Genomic DNA, 26,196 nt, shown 5'->3' on the forward strand with positions numbered 1-26,196 from the left:
GACCACCCCAGCAGTACCCTCAAGATCAATCTTTCCAGCAACAGATGGGACCACAAGGACCTCCACCACCACCACAACAACAAGTGGCATCCTACAATCAGCCAGAAGTTCTTCGTCAAGAGATTGACCAAATCCAAGAGGGACCTGCACCAATCCGTGGAAATCGTGTTCAATTCGGAGATGAGGCTCAAGCTGTCTTCTCAAAGGCTGTCTATACATCATCTGGAGTTCCAGCCCCAAGAGCCGGAGAATACTTGCAACCACCAAGAGCCCCGAACGCCGACCCAGCTGGTCCAGGAGCCAAAGATCCATTCACTTATGCGAATTACTTCATTGGAAGTAACAAGAAGCCGTCTTCGGAATAAGAGACCCGCCGTGACAAATGCTTTGACGACCAACCTCTTTTTTAAATGATCTGACTTATTTATCTGTAAATATTGTATTGTAACATCATTCCTGAACAATAAATATTTCAATGACACCCCCGAACTACTGTTTGTTTGTGTACAATCGCATCGGTAGGAGGTGAAAACGTGAATATTCGTCATGACTCATGGGTATTGTATTTCCTAGGACAAAGAATAAGATTACAAGTTCTGACAGGACCGGTAGATGACGCGGCTAATCTGTGGTAATACGAGTTTTCACAATAGAGCAGCATATTGATCTATCTGGTAGAGTTATTGGATTCGACATAGAACCTTTGGACTTCTATCTATAAAAACCTTATGTCAACTGATAAATTTTATTGAATCATCACCAGCTTTTTATCAGTAGACAAAATTTTTTTTACAGGAATCGAGATAATTGATCTTAAAGTTGTGAGTTCAAATGGGCCGACAATGAGGGGAAATACGGTATTTTATTTTGCATGATGGGAAGACTTTGGTTCTAAAATTAATTTTTTTTATCATTTTAAGACTAAGATAATGCTACGAAAATCCAATAAATCATTTCGAAGTATTTTCATTGAAACTATCATCTGATTGATTCCATCTGACAGGGGTTCTAACCAAATATCTTCAAACCGTGTTTCTTCAAATAGAATCTCACCTATACCGTCAATTTTGAGCTCAATTATCTCGATTCTTGTGAAAGATTTCAAAATTTATAATATCACTAATGTTTTGTCAGTTACAAAATTTTGATATCTTTCCCGGGAATCGAGATAATTGAGCTCAAAGTAGACGGGTTGGGTGGAATTTTGTTAGAGGGAATACGGTGAATGAGTTTTGCAGAAATGCCCTGAAACCGTATACCCAATAAGGATCTTGTCCTTTGAAATTTTTTCAAAAAGAAAACAAAACAGAAAATTAATTCATAATATTCATTATGCAGTTCACTTTTGCAAATATACATAAAAAGTGGGTTCGAGATTCGAAGAAGTCTCGCATCTTATGCCTTGATGGTCTTAGCCTTGTTGGATCCGATCCAGTAAGCGGCGGTTTGGAATGGAGCGTAAGCTGGAACGGCTGCTGGGATGGCGGCTGGGGCGAAAGCTGGAGCAGCAGCCATGACTGGAGCGGCGGCAGCAACTGGAGCAGCAGCAACTGGGAGTCCGTTGACTGAAGCAGCAGCTAGAGCTGGCGCAGCAGCGATCATTGGAGAGGCAACTGGAGCTGGAGCGTAGGCTGGAGCCAAAGCTGGAGCAGCTGCAACAACTGGAGCTGGAGCATAAGCTGGGGCAGCAGCGACGACTGGAGCTGGGGCGTAAGCTGGAGCAGCAAGAGCGGGAGCGTAGGCTGGAGCAGCGAGAGCTGGGGCATATGCTGGGGCTCCGAGGGCTGGAGCATAAGCTGGAGCTGGAGCATATGCTGGAGCAGCAGCGACGACTGGAGCAGCGGCTCCACCGAACAAGGCCTGGTAGAATGGAGAATAGGAGGTTGATGGCCAGGCAGCCAATTGAGCGGTAGAGACAGCGAACAAGGCACAGAAGATACTGAAAAGATAAAAATAAAGATATATTAAATTGAAATCCAGAAAAATAATAATGAAAAATAAAACTTACGCGACAGACTTCATGATGATTTGAGGAGTATTGATAGCTGGAAAGTTGATGAATTTTCGGTGAATTTCATCTCTTATATACCTTTTGACTGCGCAAACTACTTCCTCATGCCATTACGGTATCAGTCTCTGCCGCTCCCCCAGCTTCCATAATTTTTTCTGTTCTCTCGGCGGGTAAATAGGCGTATAAAAAATGGAAAAGCATGCACACATAGTTTTTTCTCATTCCGCGCGACGTTCTTCTTCTTCTTACCGCGAGGAAAGATCAGAGTAGAAAGGAATTAGAGAGAAACAGGAGGAAGAGAAACAGAGGTGTCAGTTACTTTTTGGGTGATGCAGAAGTCGACCGGTTATATCTGCTATCTGTTTGCAGTTTACGGGTGCACTTTCACGCATTTTTTCTGGTAGAAGTAAGACCGGTCGATTGAATTGAATTGTTTATATTGCGCAATATATCGAATTGTATTGTACTGTATTAGAGTGTGAATGAGCCCCGGAGGAGGGAAAGAGCAGGTTTCTTCTGGGTACGGAAAGAGTGCAAAGACCATGCCGTATAAGGAGATGGGTGGTTGTAGTTTGAACGGAAATGGAATGGCTTGGATGAGGAAAAATACTGGGAAGGGATCTTTGTCACTGGAAAACTGGAGTTCTATAAATACCGTAAAACCTGTAATAGAAGGACCCCTAATTTTTACCTTTGAGTCGATTTATCGCATTTCCTGTCAAAGATATGAGAAAGTTTTCAACTGATAAATTGTTCATCATAATATCAGAAGTGATTTGCCAGTTGACATACTTTTTATATCTTGCAAAGAGCCAAGAAAAAGTTCGAAAGTGACAGTATTGGGGCCTTTCTTTTCCAGGTTTTAAGGTATAACAATTGAAGAAGCATGTTCCCGTTTTTAATTTGATTTAGAGGAAATAAGGTAATTACTGAAGAAAAAAACTGAAAAAAAATCATTATTTGAAACATGTTCAGATATTTCAAACGACATCAAGTTCATTTTTTTCTATTCTGATCATTCTGAAACACTGTTATAGTTTTCTAATTTTTTTTCGAATTACTGAATGATTATATTCGTTCTCGAAATTGAATTTCGTACTTCAAGATTCATCAAGTCTATAACAAATTTGTTTTTTTAATCTCTTTATAAAAAATCGAACTCTGTGAAGCTTGAAGATCTTGCTGATTTTCAAACTTCTTAACTGACTTGCAGTTGAACCTTATTTTTATCAAGTCCTGCATACCGTAAGCCTATATTAGAATGGACCCCATACTATCAAGTTTGAGCTCAATCATCTCAATTCCCGTGAAAGATGTAATAAATGTGTCAACTGACAGACAAGACACCTCGGATATTATGATGAACATTTTATCAGTTGACAACTTTTTCATACCTTTGACAGGAACCGAGAAAAATTGGCTCAAAGTTAAAAAAAACATATTTATACCGATTTTACGGTATTTGCAAACTAACTGACTTGTGATCTTTATAATTTTCTGAATGCACCCGTAGTCTGCCATTCATTTTTCTAATAATTGCAACACTATAAGCCATAATGATCCCTTATTAGTCGAGCACATTCCAAGATCTCTCCTCATTTTGTGTGCTATATTTCTGCCACTCTTCTCACACCGAAATCAATGAAAAACGATCCTCGACGGGCGCCCTTATGCACATACTAACATGCGTTCTTTTCTTTCGACGTACGCCGGTGGGCATGGCTTATGGCACAATGCCACCGAGAAGCATATAAAAGAGACTGTCTGGCATCGAAGTACATCCATCAAACGATCACCACTACTTCCACTCTCATCTCAAAATGCAAACCTTCTCGTAAGTTTTCAGACATTTCCACTTCTTTTTTTAACTTTAAATGCGCTGAAAACGTTTTCAGTGCTGTCCTCCTTGCTTTGGGTCTCTTCTCTGGAGCTTCCGCCCAATTGGCTGCCTGGCCATCCCAAAGCTATTCTCCATTCTACCAAGCTCTCTTCGGAGGAGCAAGTACCCCAGTTCTTTCTGCACCAGTAGCCAAGACAGCTCCATCCGCTATCCCACTCGCTGCTCCAGCTCTTCCAGTCCCAGTTGCCGCTGCTCCAGCCTTCGCTCCAACAGCACCAGTGCTTGCCGCTCCAGCTCCAGTCCTTGCTGCCCCAGCTCCAGTATTCGCTGCTCCACGCCCAGTCTTCGCAGCTCCAGCTATTGCTCCAGCTTTCGCTCCAGCCTTCGCTCCAGTGGCCCCAGTTCTCCGTGCTCCAGTTCTCGCTGCCCCAGCTCCAGTCTTCGCTGCTCCAGCTTTGGCTCCAGTTGCTCCAGTCCTTGCTGCCCCAAGACTCGTTCCAGCATACGCTCCATTCGCTCGTGCTGCCATGTTCATCGGATCCAACAAGGCCAAGACGTAAGTTTCAGATTATCCGATTCTTCTGAATTTCTAATTTTTCAGCGCATAAGAAGGTTCAACATTTCTTCTTGCTCAAGAAGCCAACTCAACGACCTATCACTTTTTCTGTATATTTCGATCACTTGCCTATCTTTTCATTTTTATCAACTGTGCCTTTTTTATTTATTATTCCTTCTGTTTAATAAATTATGCACATTTATCCAAATTGTATTTAATTTTTTTACAGTTGCAATCCCAGTTTCATTCTGAAAATAAATGAGTGTGAAGGAAACATACTAAAATATCGTAGTTCCTTCGATAGAAGCTCACCCAAAAAGCTAACTTTGAGCTCAATTATCTCTATCCCTATAAAAGATATTAAGAAAGTGTCAACTAATAAAATACTTGAGATATTATGACGAACAGTTTGTCAGTTGACCACTTTTTGATATTTTGGACAAAAACCGAAAAAAATTGGTTGAAAGCAAAATGTTAGGGGGCTCATTACAGGTTTTACGCAATTTATATTCTGAAAATAAAAGATTGTAAATGAAAAATATCATAAAATCAACATAAAGTTATGTAAATCTGAAAAAAATGGAAAATGTTTCCTATTAAATTCTGGAGTTGTCAAAATTGCTTAACATTATTTAGTGCCTTAGAAGGATCAGATTCAAAAAATTAGCTTCTGAAGTTAATCAATGATATCGACTGCACCTAAAGTTTCAATTCTCTATTCCAAATATTACTCCGTATTTAAAACAACCTAAAACTAGACTCAAAAACAGGATTTCGAATTTTTACAACAAAAATTAACACATCAACTTGAAGTTTGAACGGCTTATTCTAAAAACCCGCACCTATCAAAAACACATCTAAAGTTTGCTCTTCTGAGCACCGATGTCCCCTGAAAACTCCTGCTCATTAGTCATCTTTTATTATAAGACTAGACAGTTTTTTTCTTATACTTTTTTCGACCTCTGTTTACCCAGGTTTGTTTCATGTCTTTCAAATAGAACAAACAATTGACCGTCTACTTAAGATCATGCTAAACACACGTCCTTCCTCCATCCCGACTACAAAAAGTGATTATTGGCGCTACTTTTCAGGTTTCTTGTACCGGACATTACGGATCAAACATCTTTTTGTTTGTGGTAATAGATCAGAAAACAATGGAATAAGTGTGCATAATTTATTAGACAAGAGGAATAATAAATAGTACAGGCACTGTGGAAAAAAGGCAAGTTTCGATTTATACAGAAAAATACTTTTGTCGTTGTGGTGGACTTCTTGAGCAAGAAGAAATGTTGAACCTTCTTATGCGCTGAAAATAAGACAGATCAGAAGGCATCTGTGTTAAGAAGAAACTTACGTCTTGGCCTTGTTGGATCCGATGAACATGGCAGCACGAGCGAATGGTGCGTATGCTGGAACGAGTCTTGGTGCAGCAAGGACTGGAGCAACTGGAGCCAAAGCTGGAGCAGCGAAGACTGGAGCTGGGGCAGCAAACACTGGAGCTGGGGCAACTGGGGCAACTCCAACTGGGGCGAGGACTGGGGATGGGGCGTAGGCGTAAGCTGGACCACGGAGCACTGGGGCAGCTGGAGCAAGGACTGGAGCTGGAGCAGCGAAGACTGGAGCTGGTGGTGCCAAAAGTGGAGCTGGAGCAGCAAGAACTGGAGCTGGAGCGGCGAGCACTGGTGCTGGTGGAGCGAGGAGTGGAGCTGGAGCAGCAAGGACTGGAAGAGCTGGAGCAGCGAGTGGGATAGCTGATGGAGCTGTCTTGGCTACTGGTGCAGAAAGGACTGGGGTGCTAGCTCCTCCGAAGAGAGCTTGGTAGAATGGAGAATAGCTCTGGGATGGCCAGGCAGCCAATTGAGCGGAAGCTCCAGAGAAGAGACCCAAAGCAAGGAGGACAGCGCTGAAAAAGGTTTGAATGATTTTTTAAGAATTAAAATGATAACTTACGAGAAGGTTTGCATGATGAGATGAAGACGAGTGATGATCGCTTTGATGGCTTCTCCGTTCCATCTTCCACCTTATATATGACTGGGCGCGACAAGACAAAAACGTTGACGCACGCGGCAGTTGAGCCTGCGCATTGCTCGGCCGCCCTATTCATTGGCGCTTCGCAAAAAAACGACAAAGTTGCAAGGCCGTTGTGTAGCCGGTTACTTGTCCTGAAACGGAAGTGAAGACATGTACGTGAAATTGAATAGTACTTTTCCTGGTGTCTGGGCAAGTGTTGTATGACATTGGAATTGAAACTGTGGGGTACACTATTCAATGAGTGCAAATGGTCGGAGAGTGCATTGGGATCAGAGAATCAGAAGTCTATTCAACTAGATTTGGAGGTTGACTGTGTGATGATGAATTTTCGAAAATTAGTGTGTAGACTTTGTTGATGTGTCATAACTCATATTGTATTCCTCGATTTACCGGAAAATGAATAAGTTGTTGTGTTAGAACGCTCCGGGGTGAGTCATAGCAAGCTTCGTTCAGATATTATTTCTTTTGGAAAGGGCTACTGTAGTAATGCTATTTCGAGCCCGTTGTTGAATTTTAAATTTTAAACAACATAACCCAAATACACTCGGTTGTTGGCTCGTTATTTTTGGTAGGAAGGCTTTGATCGGAAATCGCCCAAAACGGCTGAATAGAGGACCATGGTCAAAGCTGAATTTTGAGATATTCCTATAAGTTTATCGGAAATCAGCAGACTTTATTATCGGTCTTATCCGAAATCTGACCAACTTTCAATCAGAAGTTGTTGGTGACGTTTGAAGATTTTCAATGAACTAGTTGCAGCCATTTATTTTGAAACTCATAAGACCCCATTTCCCCTTTTAGGTAATAGGAATCTGATTATGTTTTTTTATAAATTCTAAAGTTTCTTTCTCTTATTTTCTCTTTACAGCTGATTGCCTCCCTGTTCTTTGTCCTTGCGCAAACCTCTCGAGAACAAAACAAAAACATTTGTCTTTTTTCCATCCGCCACCGTTCCCACGCTTCTGTTTATTTCTCTCCTCTACTTCTTTCCCCTCCCGAACACTTTTTTCTTTCCCCATTTTCCACGTGCCGATAGTCGTCAGGAGAGAAATCAAGTCTTCTTTTCCTGATATCAGATCGAATAAATGCAAACAAAAAAGTTTTATCAAGATGCTGGGTGGCTGGTTACCGATCCCTGATTTTGATAGGTTCAGACTAGAGTATTTGCACTTTACACCTTCTTTGTCTGCACAGAAAATAGAGTGGATTGATCAAGTTGCTTTATTGGTTTTGTAGTTTGCTCTCGATTTCATGATCCTATGCTCGATCGAACGATCTTTGGAGTAGTATTCCTAAAAAACGAGCACACTTTGCTCTTTTTCCACTTTTGGAATATGAAGATTCCTTTCGAGTTGCCGGAGCACTCATGTGGCAAATGGTGATGATGCAAAAACATATAGTTAGCGCAAGGTGTGGAAAAATGAGTGCGGGAAGTGAAAAAAAGAAGAAGAAAAAGTGACGGACAAAGGAGTTCCTGAACAGTAGCCGCATTGGCAACAAGGGCGAAAAAGAAACAGAAGAGACCGGTTCGGATTTTATATGGAATTTACTGGAAAAAAAAGATAACAAGAGATAAGATATTATGGTGTTACGGAGGGATTTTTCAAATTTGAAGGCCTTGTAGGTTTTCTTCTGACAAAAGTTTTTATACCGTAAAAACTGAAATATAAAGCCTCCTTTTAACTTTGACCCAGACTTTCTCGATTCCTGTCAAAGATTTGAAAACGTTGTCAACTGTCTAGGAATTGAGATACTTGAGCTCGAACTGTACAGTGTGGGGGGGGGGGGCTTCTATTACAGGTTTAACGGTTCCTCTCCGGGGCCCACTGGTTTGCCAGAAGAACAAGAAAAAGGATTCAATAAAATTATTTAATATTTGGAATTTTGATAGCACTTGCCAAAAGAGGAAATAATTCGGACCGTACAGAATTTTAGGGTTAATAAGGTAGAAAATCCTCAATTCGAAATAACTGAAAATTCAAATTTTGTACTACCGAATTGTTGTACCCTACGAACTATTTTCCAGAAAGTCAAATATCCCTCACAAATATTCCTCCAGGTGCAAAATCACCCAGAAACCATGTTTAGGTGGTTCATCTGATTCAAGATTTTCAGACTGTGCTAAACGAAAACAGAGTTTCATTTTTGTGATTAAACTTTTTTCCAGTTGTTTTCCATTCAGGAAAAATCTCAAAACCGTAGAGATTCGCAGCAGTCCCAAACGGTAATCTCGTGAAATTTGTAATAGACGGGACCCCACACTGTCCAGTTTGAGCTCGTATATCTCATTTCCTATTCAAGATATCAAAGATGTGTTAACTAACAAAACACTTCTGATATCATGATAATCACTTTACCAGTCGGCAACTTTTCGATATCTTAGACAGGAACCGAGAAAAAATGCCTTAAAGTTAAAGGTTGGGATGCCTTTCTATTACAGGTTCTACTGTAGATTACATTGCCTGAAGTAGTTTTCAGCTCGAAGTTCTTCAGAATGAATATAACAACGTTTTTGTATTTAATCCAAATCCAATGAAAAAGATATACCCACCTTCCGGAAAAAATGCATAAAAACTAGTAACAATTCGGAACTCAAATTTCGACTTACTTTGTGAGTCATTCACGATTCTACTTGAGAAAGTACACAATTCATTAGAATCATTTTTTCCAAAGTACATATGATAGTACATGTAGCAATTCTATAATTACCATTTACAGTACACCTCGAATCCAAATTTTAGCATTTTCAAAATTCACATCGTTTCCTCAATACCAACTCTTTTCTCCTAATCGCATTTTCGGTTGTGCGCACACTTTCTGTCCTGAGAAAGCCAATGCCATTTCTCTTTTGCGTCGTCCCGAGTACGCACAAACTCTATCGCCGGAAAAGTGGGCGGAGATGGCACACTGTACGCCGGTAAAACTTTTTGCCACGCTTCACGCAAAACCTCCACCTCCTTTTCATTACCCGAGCCGACCGGTCATAGAGGTACTATAAAAGCGAAACGATGATGAGCACAAAATCATCATTCGATCCTTTTTCACTAGCACCACTCGACTCACAATGAACACTGTCCTCTCGTAAGTTTTCATTTTTCTATTCTTGGTTTTAGGTCTCAACCATTTTCTCTTTTTTAAAGTGTTCTTATTCATTTTTCTTATTTTAGCCTTCTCTTCGCCGGGTTGGCTCTCTCCTCTGCACAAGTTGCTATTAATGGACCATTCTTGGGACGATACTACGTGGCAGCTAAGCCAGTGTTGGCTCCAGGAGTTGCACCAATCGCTGCACCAGTTGTGGCCGCTGCTCCACCAGTCTTCGCAGCTCCACCAGTTTTGGCTGCCCCAGCTCCACTTCTCGCTCCACCAGCTCCACTTTTGGCTCCACCAGCTCCAGTGCTCGCTGCCGCTCCAGCCTTCGCTGCTCCAGCTCCACTCTTCGCTCCACCAGCTCCAGTCCTTGCTGCCCCAGCTCCACTTTTGGCTCCACCAGCACCAGTGATGGCTGCCCCAGCCCCACTTTTGGCTCCACCAGTCCCACCAGTCGCCCCAATCGTCCCAGCTTTCGCTCCACGACCAGTCTTCGCTGCTCCAGCTCTCGCCCCAGCTCCAGTCGTTGCTGCTGCCCCAGCTTTCGCTCCAGCTTTTGCTCCAGCTCCAGTTGTTGCTGCTGCTCCAGCTTTTGCTCCAGCTCCAGTCCTTGCCCCGAGACCAGTCCTTGCTGCTCCAGCTTTGGCTCCAGCTCTCCCAGCATTCGCTCCAGCTGTCCCAGCTTTTGCTCCAGCTCTCGCCCCAGCTGCTCCACTCGTCCCAGCCTACGCTCCATTCGCCCGGTCTGCTTTCCTCATCGGAGGAAACAAGGCCAAGAAGGTGTCCGAGTGAAAAGAAGTGTTCCTCATCCGATTTTTGTTTGTATATACCGACCTCTTGCTCTCTATAATAAATATTTAATTATACTGATTCCCATCGTGTTGTTTCTATTTTTCAGATCTTAAAGTTTAAAATCTAAATCTTCGAAAAAGAGGATTGGTGGTGACGCAAATGGGGGATAAGACTAGACATGGAATAAAGCATAGAAGACACTCATTTTATCAACATTCCTAGTTGGGATGCTCTCTTTTTTCGCCTGGTATTGCTACATTTGTAATGGATTTGCGATATTTCTCAACAGCATTTTACTATTTTTGTCGGCTCACAAAAGTATAGAGACCATCAGGGTAAAAAAGTTCCAGAACTTTTTTTTCAAAATATTGAGAATATTTAGGAACTACGGTACTTTCTCTCTAACATCGCGGTATCTGGAATTGTCTTCTCTTCGACTATCCTCGTTCTTCAACCCCAAATGGTTACACGTGGATCTATGACCATCCGAGTGATCCATGGACCATCCCAATATCTTCCGGAAAATTCGGTGAAAGCAATATTTTGTGTGGCAGTGATTTCTTATTTGTATGCAATCCTATCCTTCCCACTGTTTTTCATCTACAGATCTATGATTCTGGCTAATAGGTGAAAAAAAAGAATTACGCCCAAAATTAGTATGTATTGTTTCAGCAACATGTTCGGACAATACTTCACCAAAAATACTCTTTTTATAACTTTGCTCATTGTCTTGGTACTCTGTTGCACTGAAAGCGTGTTTTTGTTTTATTCAAGCATCCCATATGCAGTGAGTTTTGATTGTTTTGAACTAAATCAGATATGATCGAACTTAACGAGTGCTACAAACTTGTAGTATTTGGAAAAATGTAGCTTGTCTATAAACAAAGTTACAAGCCATAGTTACAAACCATAGTTACAAGCCAGGGTTTTTGATTTTTGGCTCGTAACTTCGTTCATAGGCAAGATACAATTTTTCAAATCATAGCATTTTTTAGTACTCGTTGAGTTCTATCATACCTAAATTAGATGGACCCAAAATATAATTTCTAGAAGAAGTTATGACATTCAGCTTTCAGGATCTGTTGGATCGAGCCAACCGGACCACTTCGATAGTTGAAGAGTTTGAAAACTCGACTCAACTATTAAATCAACATCTTCGAAATTTGGATATCAACTCCCAACACTCTGTCACTCTTTCCAACGTATCCAGTGGAGTGATTCAGACGCAAGACGAGTTGAATCAAGGAAAACACCATCTATCCCTTTTTGGAGACGATTACAGCCGAAATCCTCTAATCATAATCTTCCATGGAATCCTTGTCGTGTGTCATCTACTCTCGTATTTGATATTATTAATCTGTGCTCATTTCATGTTGAACACACTCAAACGAAAACAGGGAACAATGTCGCAAGACACGTTTCTTGAGAACGAACTACTCGTCCATTCGGTGTTCGCCGAAGCCTTTGTTCCCCTGTTGCTTTCGGCGCCAGTTGGAGCCAATGCAGTGCTTGTAACGGTTTATGAGAATAGTCTGTGAGTTGTAACAAGAGAATTGGTGGGATGTTCAAAATGATAATTATTTCAGGAAGTGGCAAGAGTTCCTACCAGCATATTGTATGTCAATGGTTCCTGTTCTGTCTTCATTCTTCACTTTGCTATTCATTGGACCTTATAGAAAAGCTATCCTGTCATTTATAACTTTGGAATTCCTACGAAGAGCCAAAACGAGCACTAATAATCGGAACAATAATGATGATTCCTGATCTGATTTTCGTATTCTTCTTTATTTAGATCTCCATAAAAATATTTGTGTTTCTTTTAAAGGTGGTGTACGGTGAAATTTTTTATTGCATCAAAATGTGCAGAAATGCATGTAGATTGACTTAAAAATAAAGAAAAGTTCAAAAAAAATTCCTTCATCGAGAAAAACGCATCGAAAAATACACTGAAAGCCCTTAGGGACGAGGTTTTTTCTAGGCCGCCCGGTGAGTAAAAGCGCGCGAATTCAAACTTTTAAAATTTTTTCGCTCATTTTCACTTTTTTTCGGTTTTTTCAAGATTTTTCGAGGTTTTTGTCAATTTTTCTTCCAGATACATAGGAAAATTTGAAAAAACATTGAAAACGAGCGAAAAAATTTTAAAAGTTTGAATTCGCGCGCTTTTACTCACCGGGCGGCCTAGAAAAAACCTCGTCCCTAAGGGCTTTCAGCGTATTTTTCGATGCGTTTTTCTCGATGAAGGAATTTTTTTTGAATGTTTTCTTTATTTTTATGTCAATCTACATGCATTTCTGCACATTTTGATGCAATAAAAAATTTCACCGTACACCACCTTTAAATTTAATTATACACATTTTTTAAAGTCGAAATAAATTTATTGCCATTGGTATCGCAAATAAATGAAAGAGCAAGAGTGTCGATCGATATATACAGAAAATAACGAATCGAATGATCGCAAATAATTAGAGCACAACTAATCGAACTTAAGCCTTGATGCTTTTGGCCTTGTTTCCTCCGATGAGGAATGCAGAACGGGCGAATGGAGCGTAGGCTGGGATGGCAGCTGGAACGGCTGGAGCCAAAGCTGGAAGAGCTGGAGCGAAAGCTGGGACAGCTGGAGCAGCAAGGACTGGTCTTGGGGCAAGGACTGGAGCTGGAGCAAAGGCTGGAGCAAGAGCTGGAGCGACAACTGGAGCTGGAGCAAAAGCTGGGGCAGCAGCAACGATTGGAGCTGGGGCTGGAGCAGCGAAGACTGGTCGTGGAGCGAAAGCTGGGACGATTGGGGCGACTGGTGGGACTGGTGGAGCCAAGAGTGGGGCTGGGGCAGCCATCACTGGTGCTGGTGGAGCCAAAAGTGGAGCTGGGGCAGCAAGGACTGGAGCTGGTGGAGCGAGGAGTGGGGCTGGAGCAGCGAAGGCTGGAGCGGCAGCGAGTACTGGAGCTGGGGCAGCAAGGACTGGTGGGGCAGCGGCAACCACTGGGGCAGCAACTGGAGCTACTCCAGGAGCCAACACTGGCTTAGCAGCCACGTAGTATCTTCCCATGAATGGTCCATTAACAGCCACTTGGGCAGATGAAAGGGCAAGTCCGGCGAAGAGAAGGCTAGAAAAGGAAGAGTTCAAGAAGGGAAGAAAGAAGAAGAATCGGAAAGAAGAAAGAAACTTACGCAAAGACCGAGGTGTTCATGATGATTGTTGGGAGTGCTGAAACCGTTCGAAAGGTGTGCTGTCTTTCCCGATGTCTTCGCCATCTTTAAATACATCAAGAGGCGGAGAGATCAAAACCAGTCGACGTTGTTTCTTTAACGTCAAAAAAAACGTTTGACGGGGTGGGGTGAGCAATGAGGAGCTCTCTCGCGGGAGCAACTTTGTGCGGATCGCACCCCTATTCAAAAAAAACCTTTTTTTCATGCGTGCGCAATAGAACGGCAGCCACCAGCCGTCGACGCCAAACTCGCGTAATGGACACAAACAAACGGCGAGAAAAAGAAGTTGATTGTGTTTGCAAGTGGAGAAATGCCGCGGAAGACGCGGAAATGTTCTATCGGATGATGGGAGAGATGTGCAAATAGTAATTGAGAATGTGAGGGCAGGCTGATTGACTGAAGAAAATCTAATATGCACTTTTTTAATGAGTATAAAGTTAATGGTGTGATAGATAGATAGCATTCGTTCTAGCACAAAACTACAACTGTTCCAGGGTTTCTCTGGTGATGAGATTTCTACAGTAATCCTGAATTACCGAAATTTCAGTATTGTTCTAATACCAAAAATTGGAGTTGTGGGAGAGAAGGTCCCACAACTACCGTAACTTGATTTTTTTTCACTGATTTTCGTCGAGTGTTCTGTAACTTTTCCCCAAACAAGTCGAAAAATACACAGTTTTGATAGTGAATCATTTGACGGTAATCGCACAAAAATTGAGAAAATAAAAAACTTTTAGCTTACTGTAGTTGTCGTTGTGGGACCTTAAGAGCCTTCGGCCACTGCCGTTGGTGTTTCTCTAACACAACTCCGATTTTTTGTACCAGAATAATAACATTCGTTCTAGCACAGATTTATAACTGTTCCAGGGTTGATAATGAGCTTTCTACAGTAATCCTAATGGTCAAAAATACAGTGAAGTTTATAAATATTCAGATTAAAAACGAAAAAAAAGTATTTTTGAAATTTGATAGAATTTAGATCTTTTTCTAAAACCAGCATTCCTTCGGTCTGGAAAAGTATGCTTTTTTGAATGTATAAATATGATCATGTACATAGTCCACCGTAGGTTGTGTATCTGATTTCTCTGACAATTTACTTGTTGGGTATGTGTGGTATATGGCCATGACCATACTCCGTTCCTTGAAACTTAATTAATTCCATTTGATTCTGAATGTCAAAGTTCTTCTGAAATGACTTCGAATTTTCTACAGTAATCTCAGTAGTCCACAATGACTGAATCCGCAACACCGCATGCATGTATATGATTTCAAAACAAAACACCGAATGAATTTCTAAAACTCGTGACATATTTTCAACACTTTTCATAGCAAAGAAAAGCCTAAAGTGCGAAATTGTTCTCGCGATGAGAGACCCCGCAAATTCCGGAGAAAAATTTTCCGGGAAAAAAAAACTCCGGAGAAAAGTGGGCGGAGTCGGGGGCGGAGCCTAAATTGCAACCCTGGCACGGTTTTGCCGCACGGTTTTTTAGCACATTTGGATGCGGTCATGAGAAAAACCATGCGGCAAAACCGTGCCATGGTTGCAATTTAGGCTCCGCCCAGTTTTCTCCGGAGTTTTTTTTCCCCGGAAATTTTTTCTCCGGAATTTGGGGGGTCTCCGCGATGACGTCACAGCAATCAAAGAGCGCCCTATCGGACTACAACTTTTCGGCGGGAATCGTTACTTTTCAGCAATTTTCAAACACTTTCCACGTTTTCTGAGATTGATTTGTTGGTTTTCAGCTATTTTAAGCGCCGATTATTGTCTGAGTTGACATAGCTACAATCAAAAACTGATAATGCCCGACGACGAAGAAAAACTACAGCTACGAGCAGTAAGATTTGCTGAATGAAATGAAAAAATAATTTTTCGTTGTTCAGGACGTTGAACGTTTCAAAAGAGCCATTCGCCAGAAAGATGAAATGATTGAAGAGATGGAGAATGAGCTCAACAGCTACGGAAAGCAACCTGTCTCCAATGGAAAGGCTGAGGCTCGTGAAAAAGAATTAGCAGGGCAAATGCGAGATCTTCAATTCGAAATGGACGGGAAAGATGCTACTATTCATGAACAAACTGAGCTCATTTCTTCTCTCAAAGTTGAAATTGATAAACTCGAGAAAACGGTGAGTCCGAAGTTTTGTTTCGATTTTTATTTGCTCTCTCAAAATTCAGAATCGAGAACTCATAAACCGATCTGTCTGCGTTGATAGTGATGAATCCAATTTGTTCGATGAATCTCAAATACTTCGTATCAGTGAAGAATGCGAGAAACTCAAAGAATTAGCGAGCGCTCTCGGAGAGGAGAATTTAGAACTAAAAAAGGACGCTGTAACATTAAGAGAAAATTATGAAAGTGCGGTTGAACATGTGAAGAGTCTCGAAAGTCACAGCAGAACGAAAGAGGAAGAGATTACGAGGCTCGAAGGAGAGCTTTTTGATCTCCGAAATTCGAGTACAGGCAAATTTGCTACTGCTGGAAACTCCATTTTTGCAGAGGTAAGTCTTGCACATTTGAATGATTACAACTAATTTTATAGGCAATGGACGCTGAAAGACAACTCGAAGAAGATCTGAAAACGTTATACAGAGAAAAGCAGTCGCTGATGAGCATGGTCAAACGCCTCACAATGGAGAAAGAGGAAGCTGAGGAACGTGCTCGCTCTCACATGAATCGCGGCCTCGTCGTTCGGAACGCCATCAATCATATCGACGTTCAAGAGCTCAACAGACTAAACAAGAGAGTTCGTCAACTTGAAACGGAAAAATCCCATTTTTGGGAGAAAATTTTCATCAAAATGAGATCGATTTCCAAGAAAGAGTTGGGCGCGTTGATTGTGGGCCATTTTGGTGCTTTCAAATGCTCAATAGAGAATATGTCTGAAGGATATGACGAATTGATGAAGAAGAATGAACACCACGTTACGACGATTCGAGGACTTCAACAAGAAGTAGACACGCACCAAGTGAAGATTGAGCAATTGAAATTTGATGTTGAATGTTTGGAAAGAAAACTTCGATCCTCTGCAGCTAATTCTGAACCCGAGAACCCGCAATTACGAGCTCCCCTTCAACCCATTACCAACGCCACTCGTCCGTCTTTCTTTGTAAAGCCGAAGAAAGCTGATCCGGAACCGTCGTTGGAGATTTCGATGTCAAGTATGATGATGACACCACAGGTACAATTACAACAAATTCTCACTATTTTCCTTACCTATTTTCCAACTTCAGAAGCCGTCAGCGCAAATAACTTTTCGTTCGACAGTCAAAAAAGAAGATGATGAATTGTCAGAATGGGCGGAACGTAGAATGAAAGCGAAGGCTGAAAAGAAGTCCGCAACACCTGCAGCTAAGTATAATTTCGTCAAACTGACAGCGCCGGCTCCAAGCAACAAGTTCAAGCCTGCCGTCCTACAGATGCCATCGATTCAATCAGAAAACACAGAAGAACATGACAATAAATGTCAAATATTTTCCATTTACGAATTTCTCTGATCTCCTAATCTCTCAAATAATTTAGTCAAATCCATATTTCTTGATTTTAAAGCATGTCAAATATTTCTTTAATTATTTCAATAGCGATAAAAGTGATTATTTTTACTATAGTTTTCTAGATCGAATCTTTCTGCTTTTCTTCAGGATAACTATTTTTAAGGACTACCGTTTGGCGCAGGGGAGACCCCGCAAATTCCGGGGAAAAAAACCGGGGAAAAGTGGGCGGAGTCGGGGGCGGAGCCTAAAATGCAACCCTGGCACGGTTTTGCCGCACGGTTTTTCGGCACATTTGGACACGGTCATGAGGGGGGGGGGCGGAGCCTAAATTGCAACCCTGGCACGGTTTTGCCGCACGGTTTTTCTCGACTCCGCCCACTTTCCCCGATTTTTTTCCCCGGAATTTGCGGGGTCTCGGCGCAGGGAATTTCAGCGAGTCATGCGCGCTCCACTGCAAAAAAAAATCGCGGAAAAATCAAAAACTTTTTTGTGTCAATTTCTTCCTTTCCTCTCTCCCAATTCAACATATATATTTGCAGTTATTTGAATGAAAATCAATAATAAACTGCAAGATTTGATAGGAAGAGCGAGGAAATGTGTGTCAAATGAAAAGCCGAGGTATTATGCGAATAATGAGAACTATTTGAGATGAAGTATTTATTTTTTCAGAGAAACAATTCAAGACTTTCTGAAATGTGTCGATTCACTCATAAACGAGACATTTTTATCCTCCGACGATCATCGTTTAGATGAAGATGCGTTTATTGAGAAATTGTGAGTGAAAGATATGCGGAGTACACTCAATTGGCAATTTTGTTGCAGAACGTTTCTGGAGTACATAACATACTCGTTGAGTTTGGTGACAGAGAAACATCGACTGACACCAGAAGAAACCTTTGATTTGTTCCGATCAGTTGTTACAGCGATATGCGTCAATAAGGATCAAGAGCTGGCTCGAAGTTTTGATGTGGGCCTTATAAAATAGTTTAACCATTGATGACACCATTCGAATTCAATTTTTACAGGACATCCTGACTATATTGCTGTCAGCGTCTACCAAGTTACATGAAGAAGAATACGAGACAATGTTAACGAATTTGCTAGAAGTAGTCAAATATTGTGACCCAGAACCATCATGCTCGACATCGCTTCCCAGACTCATCACGGCAAAATCGGTTGCGAGAATCGAAACGAACTCTGACGGATTCTTCAAACTTCATTTGAGTCAGAATATTTTTGCTTCAGTGTTCGGAGAAGAATCTCAAAACTTCACCTACTCAGACGTGTTTCTCGATTTTTGGCCACACTGTTTATCTCGTTTGAAAGTGAGGAGGACTCCGGAAGAAGTGTGGATAATGGAGAATTGCCTCCGATCTGCTCTCGTGATGCTGAAAATGAAAAGAAAACGGAGTTCAGTTCTCGAACAGGCGCACTTCATCAACGAATTGTTTTCAACGTTCAATGCGATTCATGTGTTCAAAAATGAAGTGGAAGAGGGGCTTACAGCCATTTTTGAGGTTTGAAATTAGACCAAGTCATAAAATCTGTAAAAGTAAAACTATTTTCCAGGAAATTCAAAACTTTTTTCAACAAAATGATCAGAAGATTTTGGTACATAAAGATCTTCGAGCGATGTCGTTGGAATGGTTAAATGTCTACATCAATTTTGTAGAAGAAACATTTGACGACTTCGGACTTCTTGATTATTTTTCATTTTTTTTGGTTGATCTAACAGCACACCAAGACCTTCATGAGATCCCATTGAAGATCTGTGGAGCACCTATAGAGTTGTGCATTGTAAGATAACAGAACCAAAATTAAATTTATCACTTTTTGTTTAGGTCCGAATCCAACGAGCAGTACAAACATCGAACATCGAATGTCTCCAGTGTTATCTGGACATTGTGGCATCACTATTCAAGCTAGCGAAGATTCAAAAAAACGACAGTTTCCAATGGTTCGTCGTGGAAATTCAGAAGCACAATTCAATCGATAATCCTCATTGGCCAAGTCTTCTACGATGTCTTCTAAGTGTACAGCATCCGATTTGTCAGTCCTTTTGCAAGCAATTCGTTCCACCAGTGGACACTTTATGGATGAAATTGAAAAATGGAGGAGAATCTTCTCGAAACACTGTGAACCTACTTGCAACTATTCTGGGATCTTGCACATTTCTGGGGAATAGCGATGAAAGAGTGAAACAGATTATTCCATTACTCCTCATTCCTTGCTTACGAGATTTTCGAGATCGAGTCGGAACCAAATGGGATGCTTTTCGAATAATTGTAGGACAGAGAAACGGATTGCCAGAATCTCTAATCGATCTCCAAAGATTCGCTTCAGTCCTCGAAGCAAATAATTCAGAGTCGGCTAAATTGGCAGCTGTTCAATGTGCTCTGCAAATCGAGAAAAAGACTGGAAAATACATCAATTTAGTCGCTGAAATGGCTCTCGCAGTTTTCTCAAAATCTCAATCCGACAAAATTGCTCAATGTCTGCCTGCCCTTTTTCACTTTCTCGGAGACAATCAACAGTTCGTCAGCGAATTTATAACTGTTTTGGTAGAAAAACTGTCGGAGAAGTACACCGTGTACAACCAGGAAACACTATCAGAAATTTTTACGGCACTCCAGAAGCTCATTTGCATGACATCAAATGGAAAAAATCCATGTCGGAAGTGCATTCAACAACGATTTGTTGAGCCGGATAGCAAGGAAAATGCGAAAATTGATGAAAAACAGTTGGCCGTTTTGATAAGTGGGATGATAAGCAACAAAAACCATTATTCTGATAATATAATCAAGGATCTTCTACAAACCTGTCGAGTTATTTTATTGCATGTGGATTCAAAGAAGTTGATTCCTGCATTCAATCCAGTAATCAAAGCAATTGACCTTGCTTTCTCTGTGAATGCTGACACCTATTTGTGAGTTATTTTTATAGTAATCCAGATAACCTTGCCTATTTTTCAGCCGTATCTGGGAGCTCGTCCATTGGAAGAGCACACTAACGAACGAGAGAAAGCAACATATATATGTCAAACTGTTCATGCAAGGATTTTTGAATCCAGCAAACGTGTCACTGAACAAACTAAATGACTTCCTGGATAATGTTTCAAAAGCGAAACTTTCGAAAGACTTGAAGGCTACCGTATGTGCTGCTCTCTTCTCTCATGCGGTTTTTGTGAACAACGAATATGACTGGAACTTGGTGTCTAACCGCATTCATCAATTTGCTTTCAAAATTGTCAGAAACTTGTCGGATACATCGGAAGAAGAACTACTTCAAGCTATGTTCAAACGATACTCCACGATTTTTATTCGATCGTTCCTTCAACGACTTTTTCATGAAGCAGCTGAGAAGAATTTCGAAGAAATCAAAATTCGAGAGACTACGAGACTATTCGTGTCTCAAATAATCATCATCTTCAAATTCCCGAATGCGATGTCTGTCATCAGTGATATTCGATCAAGTCTTCTCTACAGGTCACTGATGTTCGGAACACGTGGAACCAATCCGAAATCAGTCTGCTCAGTGATAGATTTGATTAATCAAGAATTGAGTATTGTAAATCCATCTCCATCGTGTACTCCGAGGAATCAAACTGATATGCGGGTTGTGATGGAGCAGCAGAAGACACTGATCACTGAGTTTTTCCCCAAAATCGTTCAGCTTTGGACGCTTGAAGAGTTCGAGAAAAAGGATCTACTATGGAAATTCTGCGCTGATCACTGCAACTTCAAAGAAGACGACCTGAAAGTCGTGACAAGTTCATTCAGAAAGAAGATATTTGAGAATCTCCTTCTGACTTCACCGCAACAATTCTGTAATAGAGAGAGATCATTGATCACTATCCAACTCCAAAAAATCTATGAGAGTATGAAAAAAGGGGAGAAATTCATGATTTCCACTGCAATGGATACTCGAAACGAAGGAATCGAATTTATCTTCGCATTCCGTTCCTATTTCACCAACGATGATCATTTTTTGTTAAGAGAGACAGCAGCAAAAAGTTTCGGAACCGTTCTTCAGAATCTCAAATCAGATTTCTTCCATGCGAATTGGTGGGCAATTCTGATGACGTTACGCCAAAGTCCGCTTCATCTAGCAGCCACCAGACAATCATGGGTCATTTTCATCGAGGAAATCAATTTGGAAACTCTTTTATCACACATCTGGAGGATCTTAGCATATGTATCGAGAGTTTCCAGCAATGAAGACATCATAGAGCATTTGTGGAACCGTCTAGGTAGTGTCAGGTGAGATTCGATACGATTTTTTAAATTCAATTTCTTCGATTCTTTTAGAGAAGACATGACCAAACTTTTCTGGATTATACCAGTTGAGGTGGAAAAGAATTTCCTGAATATGTCCATAGCAACATCTAGACGAATTGAAGATGTTTTCGACTTCATTAAAATGTTTCCCAGATATCCTTCTCTTCAATTTATCGACAATCTTTCTAGTAAAATTGATCGAGGAACTGTTTGCAAGAATGATCTTCCGAAACTGGTAATTGTTGATTTACATGTTGCTTCACTAAGAACATCTGATTTCAGCTATGTGCTCTCGCTGGTATTCTTCCGATGTGTCAAACGACTAAACAACGGAATCAACTCATTTCTATACTTCAAAAGACTCCAATCACATATTCGGAACTGGCCGATCATGATTTTATCCGATGGGATCCCAGTTTCAAGCTCTTTTCTGAACCAAGACAACTGACCCAAGCAGTTCTGGAAGAGTGTGCTGAAGTGGTTATGAATATGTCAGAAACTTCGAAAATCGATTACGCGGATCGTACGATGTGTGAAATCTATCGGTTCTTCAATCAAAATACTGCCTCGGAAGAGTAGGTCTTTCGCTATGAATGAAATAAAAAGTTGAAATGTTATTTTCAGAATGAAGCTGGAAATAGATGGAATCGTGAATATGTACTCCAAGATGAGCTCTCACAAACCAGAGCCAGTGATGATTGAGCAGAAAACAATAGATGAGTTGAGCAGTAACAATGAATCGAAAACTGAGTCTTTCGCTCGATGGCTTACTGTTCTGATTCTCAAGTGCGCTGAGATGGCCGAAGATGCACCGTTAGCTAGTCTGATTTCTATCTCACATATTGACGACACCAATTTCCTATCGAAAATTGCAATGCGATTTATTCTTACTGTCTTGCAAATGGAGCGAGATTCAGTAGCACAATGGGTAAGAATATATATACACAATAGAATATATAGCAAGACTGATCATTCGAGACGAATTTTTCAGATTCTGACAACTTTCGAAGATGCACTGATGAATGCAACTCAACGAAAACTCACCAAATCCGACCGAGGACCTGCTTCATTCATTTTCTACGTCTTTGATTTTTTGTACATCTACAACAATTCTGAAGAAGTTCTTCGTCAGAAAGAGATGCGCGAAAAAGTGATAACATTCTGGAAAAGTATGATTTCATGGACGACGAAAGATGATCATGGACATAATCAACCATTGATTGTGAGAGTAGCGGAATCATTCGGAATGGAGAAACGATGCATTCTCTGGCTGGAAATGTTCATGGACTTGAAAAAGATAGATCTCAAAAAGAAGGCAGCCGAAAGTCAAGAGTGTGCAACCATCGAGAATCGAGCAGCGGGAGTCGAAAGTGCTTACTATTTCACTCTGATGAATTTATATGCGAGAATCCATGAGTTGAATGGAGTAAGAGGAGCGTATGCGATGTTGAGCAAGACACAAATCGACCATGTTTACGGAAAAATTTGTATACGAGAAGCGTTTGGCGAGCTACATTCGGCCGCATCGTTTGCTGAAATGACTGGAAAAGGAAGACGTTTCAATGTTGGTTTTTTTTGACGATGAGATCTTTTTTGAATGAAATTTCAGGCAGAAGAAATGATACGGAAACTGATTGAAGAACAGAATTCGTTGGAGTATTGTCCAATCGAAAAGAAAGAACAAGACGAATACGTAAAGTCTTTGAAGACGTTAACACAATGGGTTTCCATTGATGATGATGTACTGATCATACTGTTATGATATATTACCATGTCGTTTCCAGATTGGTCCATCGCCACATGTGTTCTCCCGAACTATCGAAAATCGGTCCACAGAATCTGTGATTCTCTCGATGATCCGAAATGAAGAACGAGAAGAAGTAATTGATGAAGCGATTCAGAACGCTAAATCGAAAATTGTGGATCGACTATCCGAATGTGCCCTTGGTGGATTATGCAGTTATGAAACGTCGGTTCCATTCGTAACTGAACTTCAGAAGCTAGACGAGATTGTTGAACTGAAAAACGCGCGGAAAGAAGACTTGATTGGGTTCGATTCAGAATTTTGGAAAAATTTGAACAGGAGAACGAACGATGGAGAACAGTCTATTAGTGTACTGGAACCGATTCTACGAGTTCGAAGATCATTGTTGGATATTCGAATGCAATCGATGGGTGACAAAGAAAAAGACAATGTCCGCTCGAGAATTGTAGATTCTCATCTTCAAAGTGCTCGACTCGCTCGACTCGCTGGATGTCTAGAACGCGCGCAACTCTCAATCATTAATGCGAAAAAAGTGTTACCATTTGAGAATAAAATCGTTTTGGAAGAAGCAAAACTTCGACTTCAAACCTCGGATGAGCTCAACGGAATGAGCTTATTGGACAGTATAATCGCAAAGAATTTTGGAGAAATTCAGGCAACATACAGTCACACTCAACAGTCGGTTAATCTCGATGTTCAAAAATCAGCAAAGCTCAGGATTGAATTGTTCCCAGTGGAGACGAAAAATCTGTTCTCGTCAGTTCAAATGCTCCGTATCTCGCATATGATCAAATCTGGTAATACAGTTGGGTTCGAGAAACTTTTCGACGAAACCAAGCAGCTTATCGAGCTGTTCGCTCGTTCTGGTGTCATGTATGAAGCTGTTTGGTTCATGGATTATCTGTCCAATTACAACGAACGCAGTAAGCCAATTCTTGCATTATTGAAGGCCTATCGAGAAGTTGCCAAGTACGAGAAGAACCAAGTTTTACAAGCGAGAGCTGTTGAGAGAATGACGTCTTTGTGGTTGGCCAATTCTCGAAAAATTGTGAGTTTCTCATTAGAATTTGACTTCAGAAATATACAATTTTATTCTTTCAGAATGATGCCATCGCAACAACAAAAATGCCAGACGGACAGATTAATGAGTTGAAGCAAACTATCAAATCAACGAATCGTGAAATGCAGCTATCCCTAGATAACATCGGATGGCGAGCATTCTATCCCGCATACGCAGTACTCGCTCGACATATCGATCATAAGGATGATGAAGTTGCTCGAATGATTAAGCACATAATGAAACAGTTGATTCTCCGAATGCCACACCAATGCATGTGGCAATCTGTGTACCTTCTTCGACAGAATATTGCTGATATCAAGGATAAATACATGGAGGTGCTGGCTGAAGTGAAAAGAAAATCACCATGTTATGTCACTATCATCGATCAGTATGATTATGCATCTGGAATATTCAATCTGATTTCCACGAAAATCGATTCTAACGACTGCAAATTGTCGGAGAAGGTTGAAGGTCTCAAAATTCTATTCCGTGATAAGAAGTACGATCCAAAGGAACTGGAAATGAATCGACGATTAGATGGAGATTGCAAAGTTCTGAACGGAATTATGATACCGATTCGTTCTGTCATTGATGAATCCGTCCATGCGACGGATATCAGTGATCTCAGTTTCGAGGAGTCTTGTCATCTTCCAGATAGATATCTAATTCATAATTTTAGCGAACAAGTCAAGGTAACAAGAAAAAAGTCTTCATGTACATGTTTTTAAAACTGGTTCCAGGTTCTTCACTCCAACACAAAACCAGTTCTCATCGAGCTGACGACAATGACCGGACGAAAAGTTCGACTGATTTGTAAGAAGACGGACGATCTCACAAAAGATTATCACTTCAATAAAATTGTCGAGATGTGCAATGATCTTCTGATGAAAGATGAGCAAACCAAAATCCAAAACATGGCAGCTACCACATTCTCAGTTATCCCACTCGCGAAACAAGGAGGAATCATTGAATTCATTGAAGGCGTTACCCCGTATTTTGACACACTGGAAAGTGTTATGCAACTGAAAAACGATTGGAGTGGGAAACTCAAAAAATGGAAGGACGAAATGAGTAAGCTCAAATCAAAGGAAGCCAGAGCTGAATACTTCCGAGACGTTGCCTGTAAACAGACACCAGTCGTCATGGCCAAATGGTTCCGTCTACAGTATCCGGAGGCTGGAAAATGGTTTGCTAGCAGAAAGACGTTTGCCAAATCGACTGCTGTCATGTCAATTATTGGATACATCTTTGGGCTTGGTGATCGTCACACTAAGAATCTGATGATCCATTTGCAAACCGGAAAATGCATCCACGTGGATTTCGACATGATATTCAACAAGGGAGAAACGCTTGGAACTCCTGAACTTGTACCGTTCCGTTTGACCCAGAATATGATCAATGGAATGGGTGAAGTGGCGTTGGATGGAGAGTTCCGAGCGGTTTGCGAGCAGACATTGCGAGTATTCCGCGAAAATTCATACGAAATTGAAAAGTATATTTCTGATTTGCCCAACCTGGTCGCCGACTTTGCGAATAACAAATTGGCACCGGTAAGTGTTTAGAAAAAAAGGAGCATATTTAAATCGGGAAAATTTTCAGAAAGACTTTGACATGACAGAAGCGAAACGACTGGTCTCGGGACGCATTCGTGGACAAATCATGACCGTCAAATTGCATAAAAGTCGAGCTATAACATATCCAATGCAAGTTTCACAACTTGCTTCCTCCCTCATTGACCTGGCTACGAGCGATGAGAAGCTGTGTGAAATGTTCCCAGGATGGATGCCAACTCTTTGAAACTTCTAAATTATTTTTTATTGTTACTGTATTCGGAATAATTCTCGATCTCAAAAAAATCCCCGGTAATTTTCAATCTTCGAAGAACCTCATCTGAATCTTTAAATCTCATATCTTCTACATTCTCCCCGATGATAACGTTTTCTTCTTTCATTTTCAACAAAACTGTATAATGAATTTAAACACATTTACACTCTTCTGATCTATCAGCCAATGGCATCAAAACCGCAAATGCGGAAGAAGAAGACAGAAAAATAGAAGAAGGGTGGAATCTTACTACTTATT

The 26,196-nt window shown here is 40.9% G+C and overlaps 9 protein-coding genes across 9 annotated transcripts in view; 6 read left to right on the top strand and 3 right to left on the bottom strand.

The window, feature by feature from the left end:
• The window catches only part of Cbr-pqn-63, a gene marked incomplete at both ends in the record, with an annotated part of 2,227 nt that extends 1,862 nt beyond the window's left edge, over positions 1-365 (top strand). The window contains 2 exons of the mRNA XM_045238009.1: positions 1-13; positions 39-365. The exon at positions 1-13 is cut by the window's left edge and continues 786 nt beyond it. Of these exons, the coding sequence (XP_045096747.1) occupies positions 1-13; positions 39-365 (340 nt within the window). The remainder of the gene's footprint in view (positions 14-38) is intronic.
• Positions 366-1,395: 1,030 nt separating this feature from the next.
• CBG19320 lies at positions 1,396-2,022 on the bottom strand (the record flags this gene model as incomplete). Its single annotated transcript, XM_002637538.1, has 2 exons — positions 1,396-1,939; positions 2,009-2,022. The coding sequence occupies 2 exons, from the start codon at positions 2,020-2,022 to the stop codon at positions 1,396-1,398; spliced, it is 558 nt and encodes a 185-aa protein (XP_002637584.1).
• Positions 2,023-3,736: 1,714 nt separating this feature from the next.
• CBG19321 lies at positions 3,737-4,459 on the top strand (the record flags this gene model as incomplete). Its single annotated transcript, XM_002637539.2, has 2 exons — positions 3,737-4,407; positions 4,453-4,459. 2 exons carry the CDS (start codon positions 3,737-3,739, stop codon positions 4,457-4,459), a joined length of 678 nt encoding a protein of 225 aa, XP_002637585.2.
• A 1,247-nt stretch (positions 4,460-5,706) lies between these two features.
• Positions 5,707-6,371, bottom strand: CBG19322 (the record flags this gene model as incomplete). Its single annotated transcript, XM_045238010.1, has 3 exons — positions 5,707-5,713; positions 5,762-6,310; positions 6,358-6,371. The coding sequence occupies 3 exons, from the start codon at positions 6,369-6,371 to the stop codon at positions 5,707-5,709; spliced, it is 570 nt and encodes a 189-aa protein (XP_045096748.1).
• A 3,131-nt stretch (positions 6,372-9,502) lies between these two features.
• On the top strand, positions 9,503-10,317 carry CBG19323 (the record flags this gene model as incomplete). The annotated part of the gene is made up of 2 exons (XM_002637541.2): positions 9,503-9,519; positions 9,606-10,317. 2 exons carry the CDS (start codon positions 9,503-9,505, stop codon positions 10,315-10,317), a joined length of 729 nt encoding a protein of 242 aa, XP_002637587.2.
• Positions 10,318-10,544: 227 nt separating this feature from the next.
• Positions 10,545-12,081, top strand: CBG19324 (the record flags this gene model as incomplete). The annotated part of the gene is made up of 5 exons (XM_002637542.1): positions 10,545-10,652; positions 10,700-10,944; positions 10,990-11,104; positions 11,394-11,851; positions 11,904-12,081. The coding sequence occupies 5 exons, from the start codon at positions 10,545-10,547 to the stop codon at positions 12,079-12,081; spliced, it is 1,104 nt and encodes a 367-aa protein (XP_002637588.1).
• Positions 12,082-12,800: 719 nt separating this feature from the next.
• Positions 12,801-13,503, bottom strand: CBG19325 (the record flags this gene model as incomplete). Its single annotated transcript, XM_002637543.1, has 2 exons — positions 12,801-13,419; positions 13,484-13,503. The coding sequence occupies 2 exons, from the start codon at positions 13,501-13,503 to the stop codon at positions 12,801-12,803; spliced, it is 639 nt and encodes a 212-aa protein (XP_002637589.1).
• Positions 13,504-15,321: 1,818 nt separating this feature from the next.
• Cbr-spdl-1 lies at positions 15,322-17,015 on the top strand (the record flags this gene model as incomplete). Its single annotated transcript, XM_002637544.1, has 5 exons — positions 15,322-15,357; positions 15,404-15,646; positions 15,696-16,019; positions 16,061-16,699; positions 16,752-17,015. The coding sequence occupies 5 exons, from the start codon at positions 15,322-15,324 to the stop codon at positions 17,013-17,015; spliced, it is 1,506 nt and encodes a 501-aa protein (XP_002637590.1).
• A 544-nt stretch (positions 17,016-17,559) lies between these two features.
• On the top strand, positions 17,560-25,911 carry Cbr-atl-1 (the record flags this gene model as incomplete). The annotated part of the gene is made up of 15 exons (XM_045238011.1): positions 17,560-17,630; positions 17,682-17,786; positions 17,835-17,979; positions 18,038-18,529; positions 18,582-18,809; positions 18,854-19,938; positions 19,985-21,271; positions 21,320-21,524; positions 21,572-21,864; positions 21,914-22,853; positions 22,899-23,030; positions 23,074-24,102; positions 24,156-24,806; positions 24,855-25,664; positions 25,714-25,911. 15 exons carry the CDS (start codon positions 17,560-17,562, stop codon positions 25,909-25,911), a joined length of 7,671 nt encoding a protein of 2,556 aa, XP_045096749.1.
• Between the last annotated feature and the right edge of the window lie 285 nt (positions 25,912-26,196).

This window comes from Caenorhabditis briggsae (assembly GCF_000004555.2).
Source record: "Caenorhabditis briggsae complete genome, chrV, whole genome shotgun sequence".
NCBI classification, from domain to species: Eukaryota; Metazoa; Nematoda; class Chromadorea; order Rhabditida; family Rhabditidae; genus Caenorhabditis; species Caenorhabditis briggsae.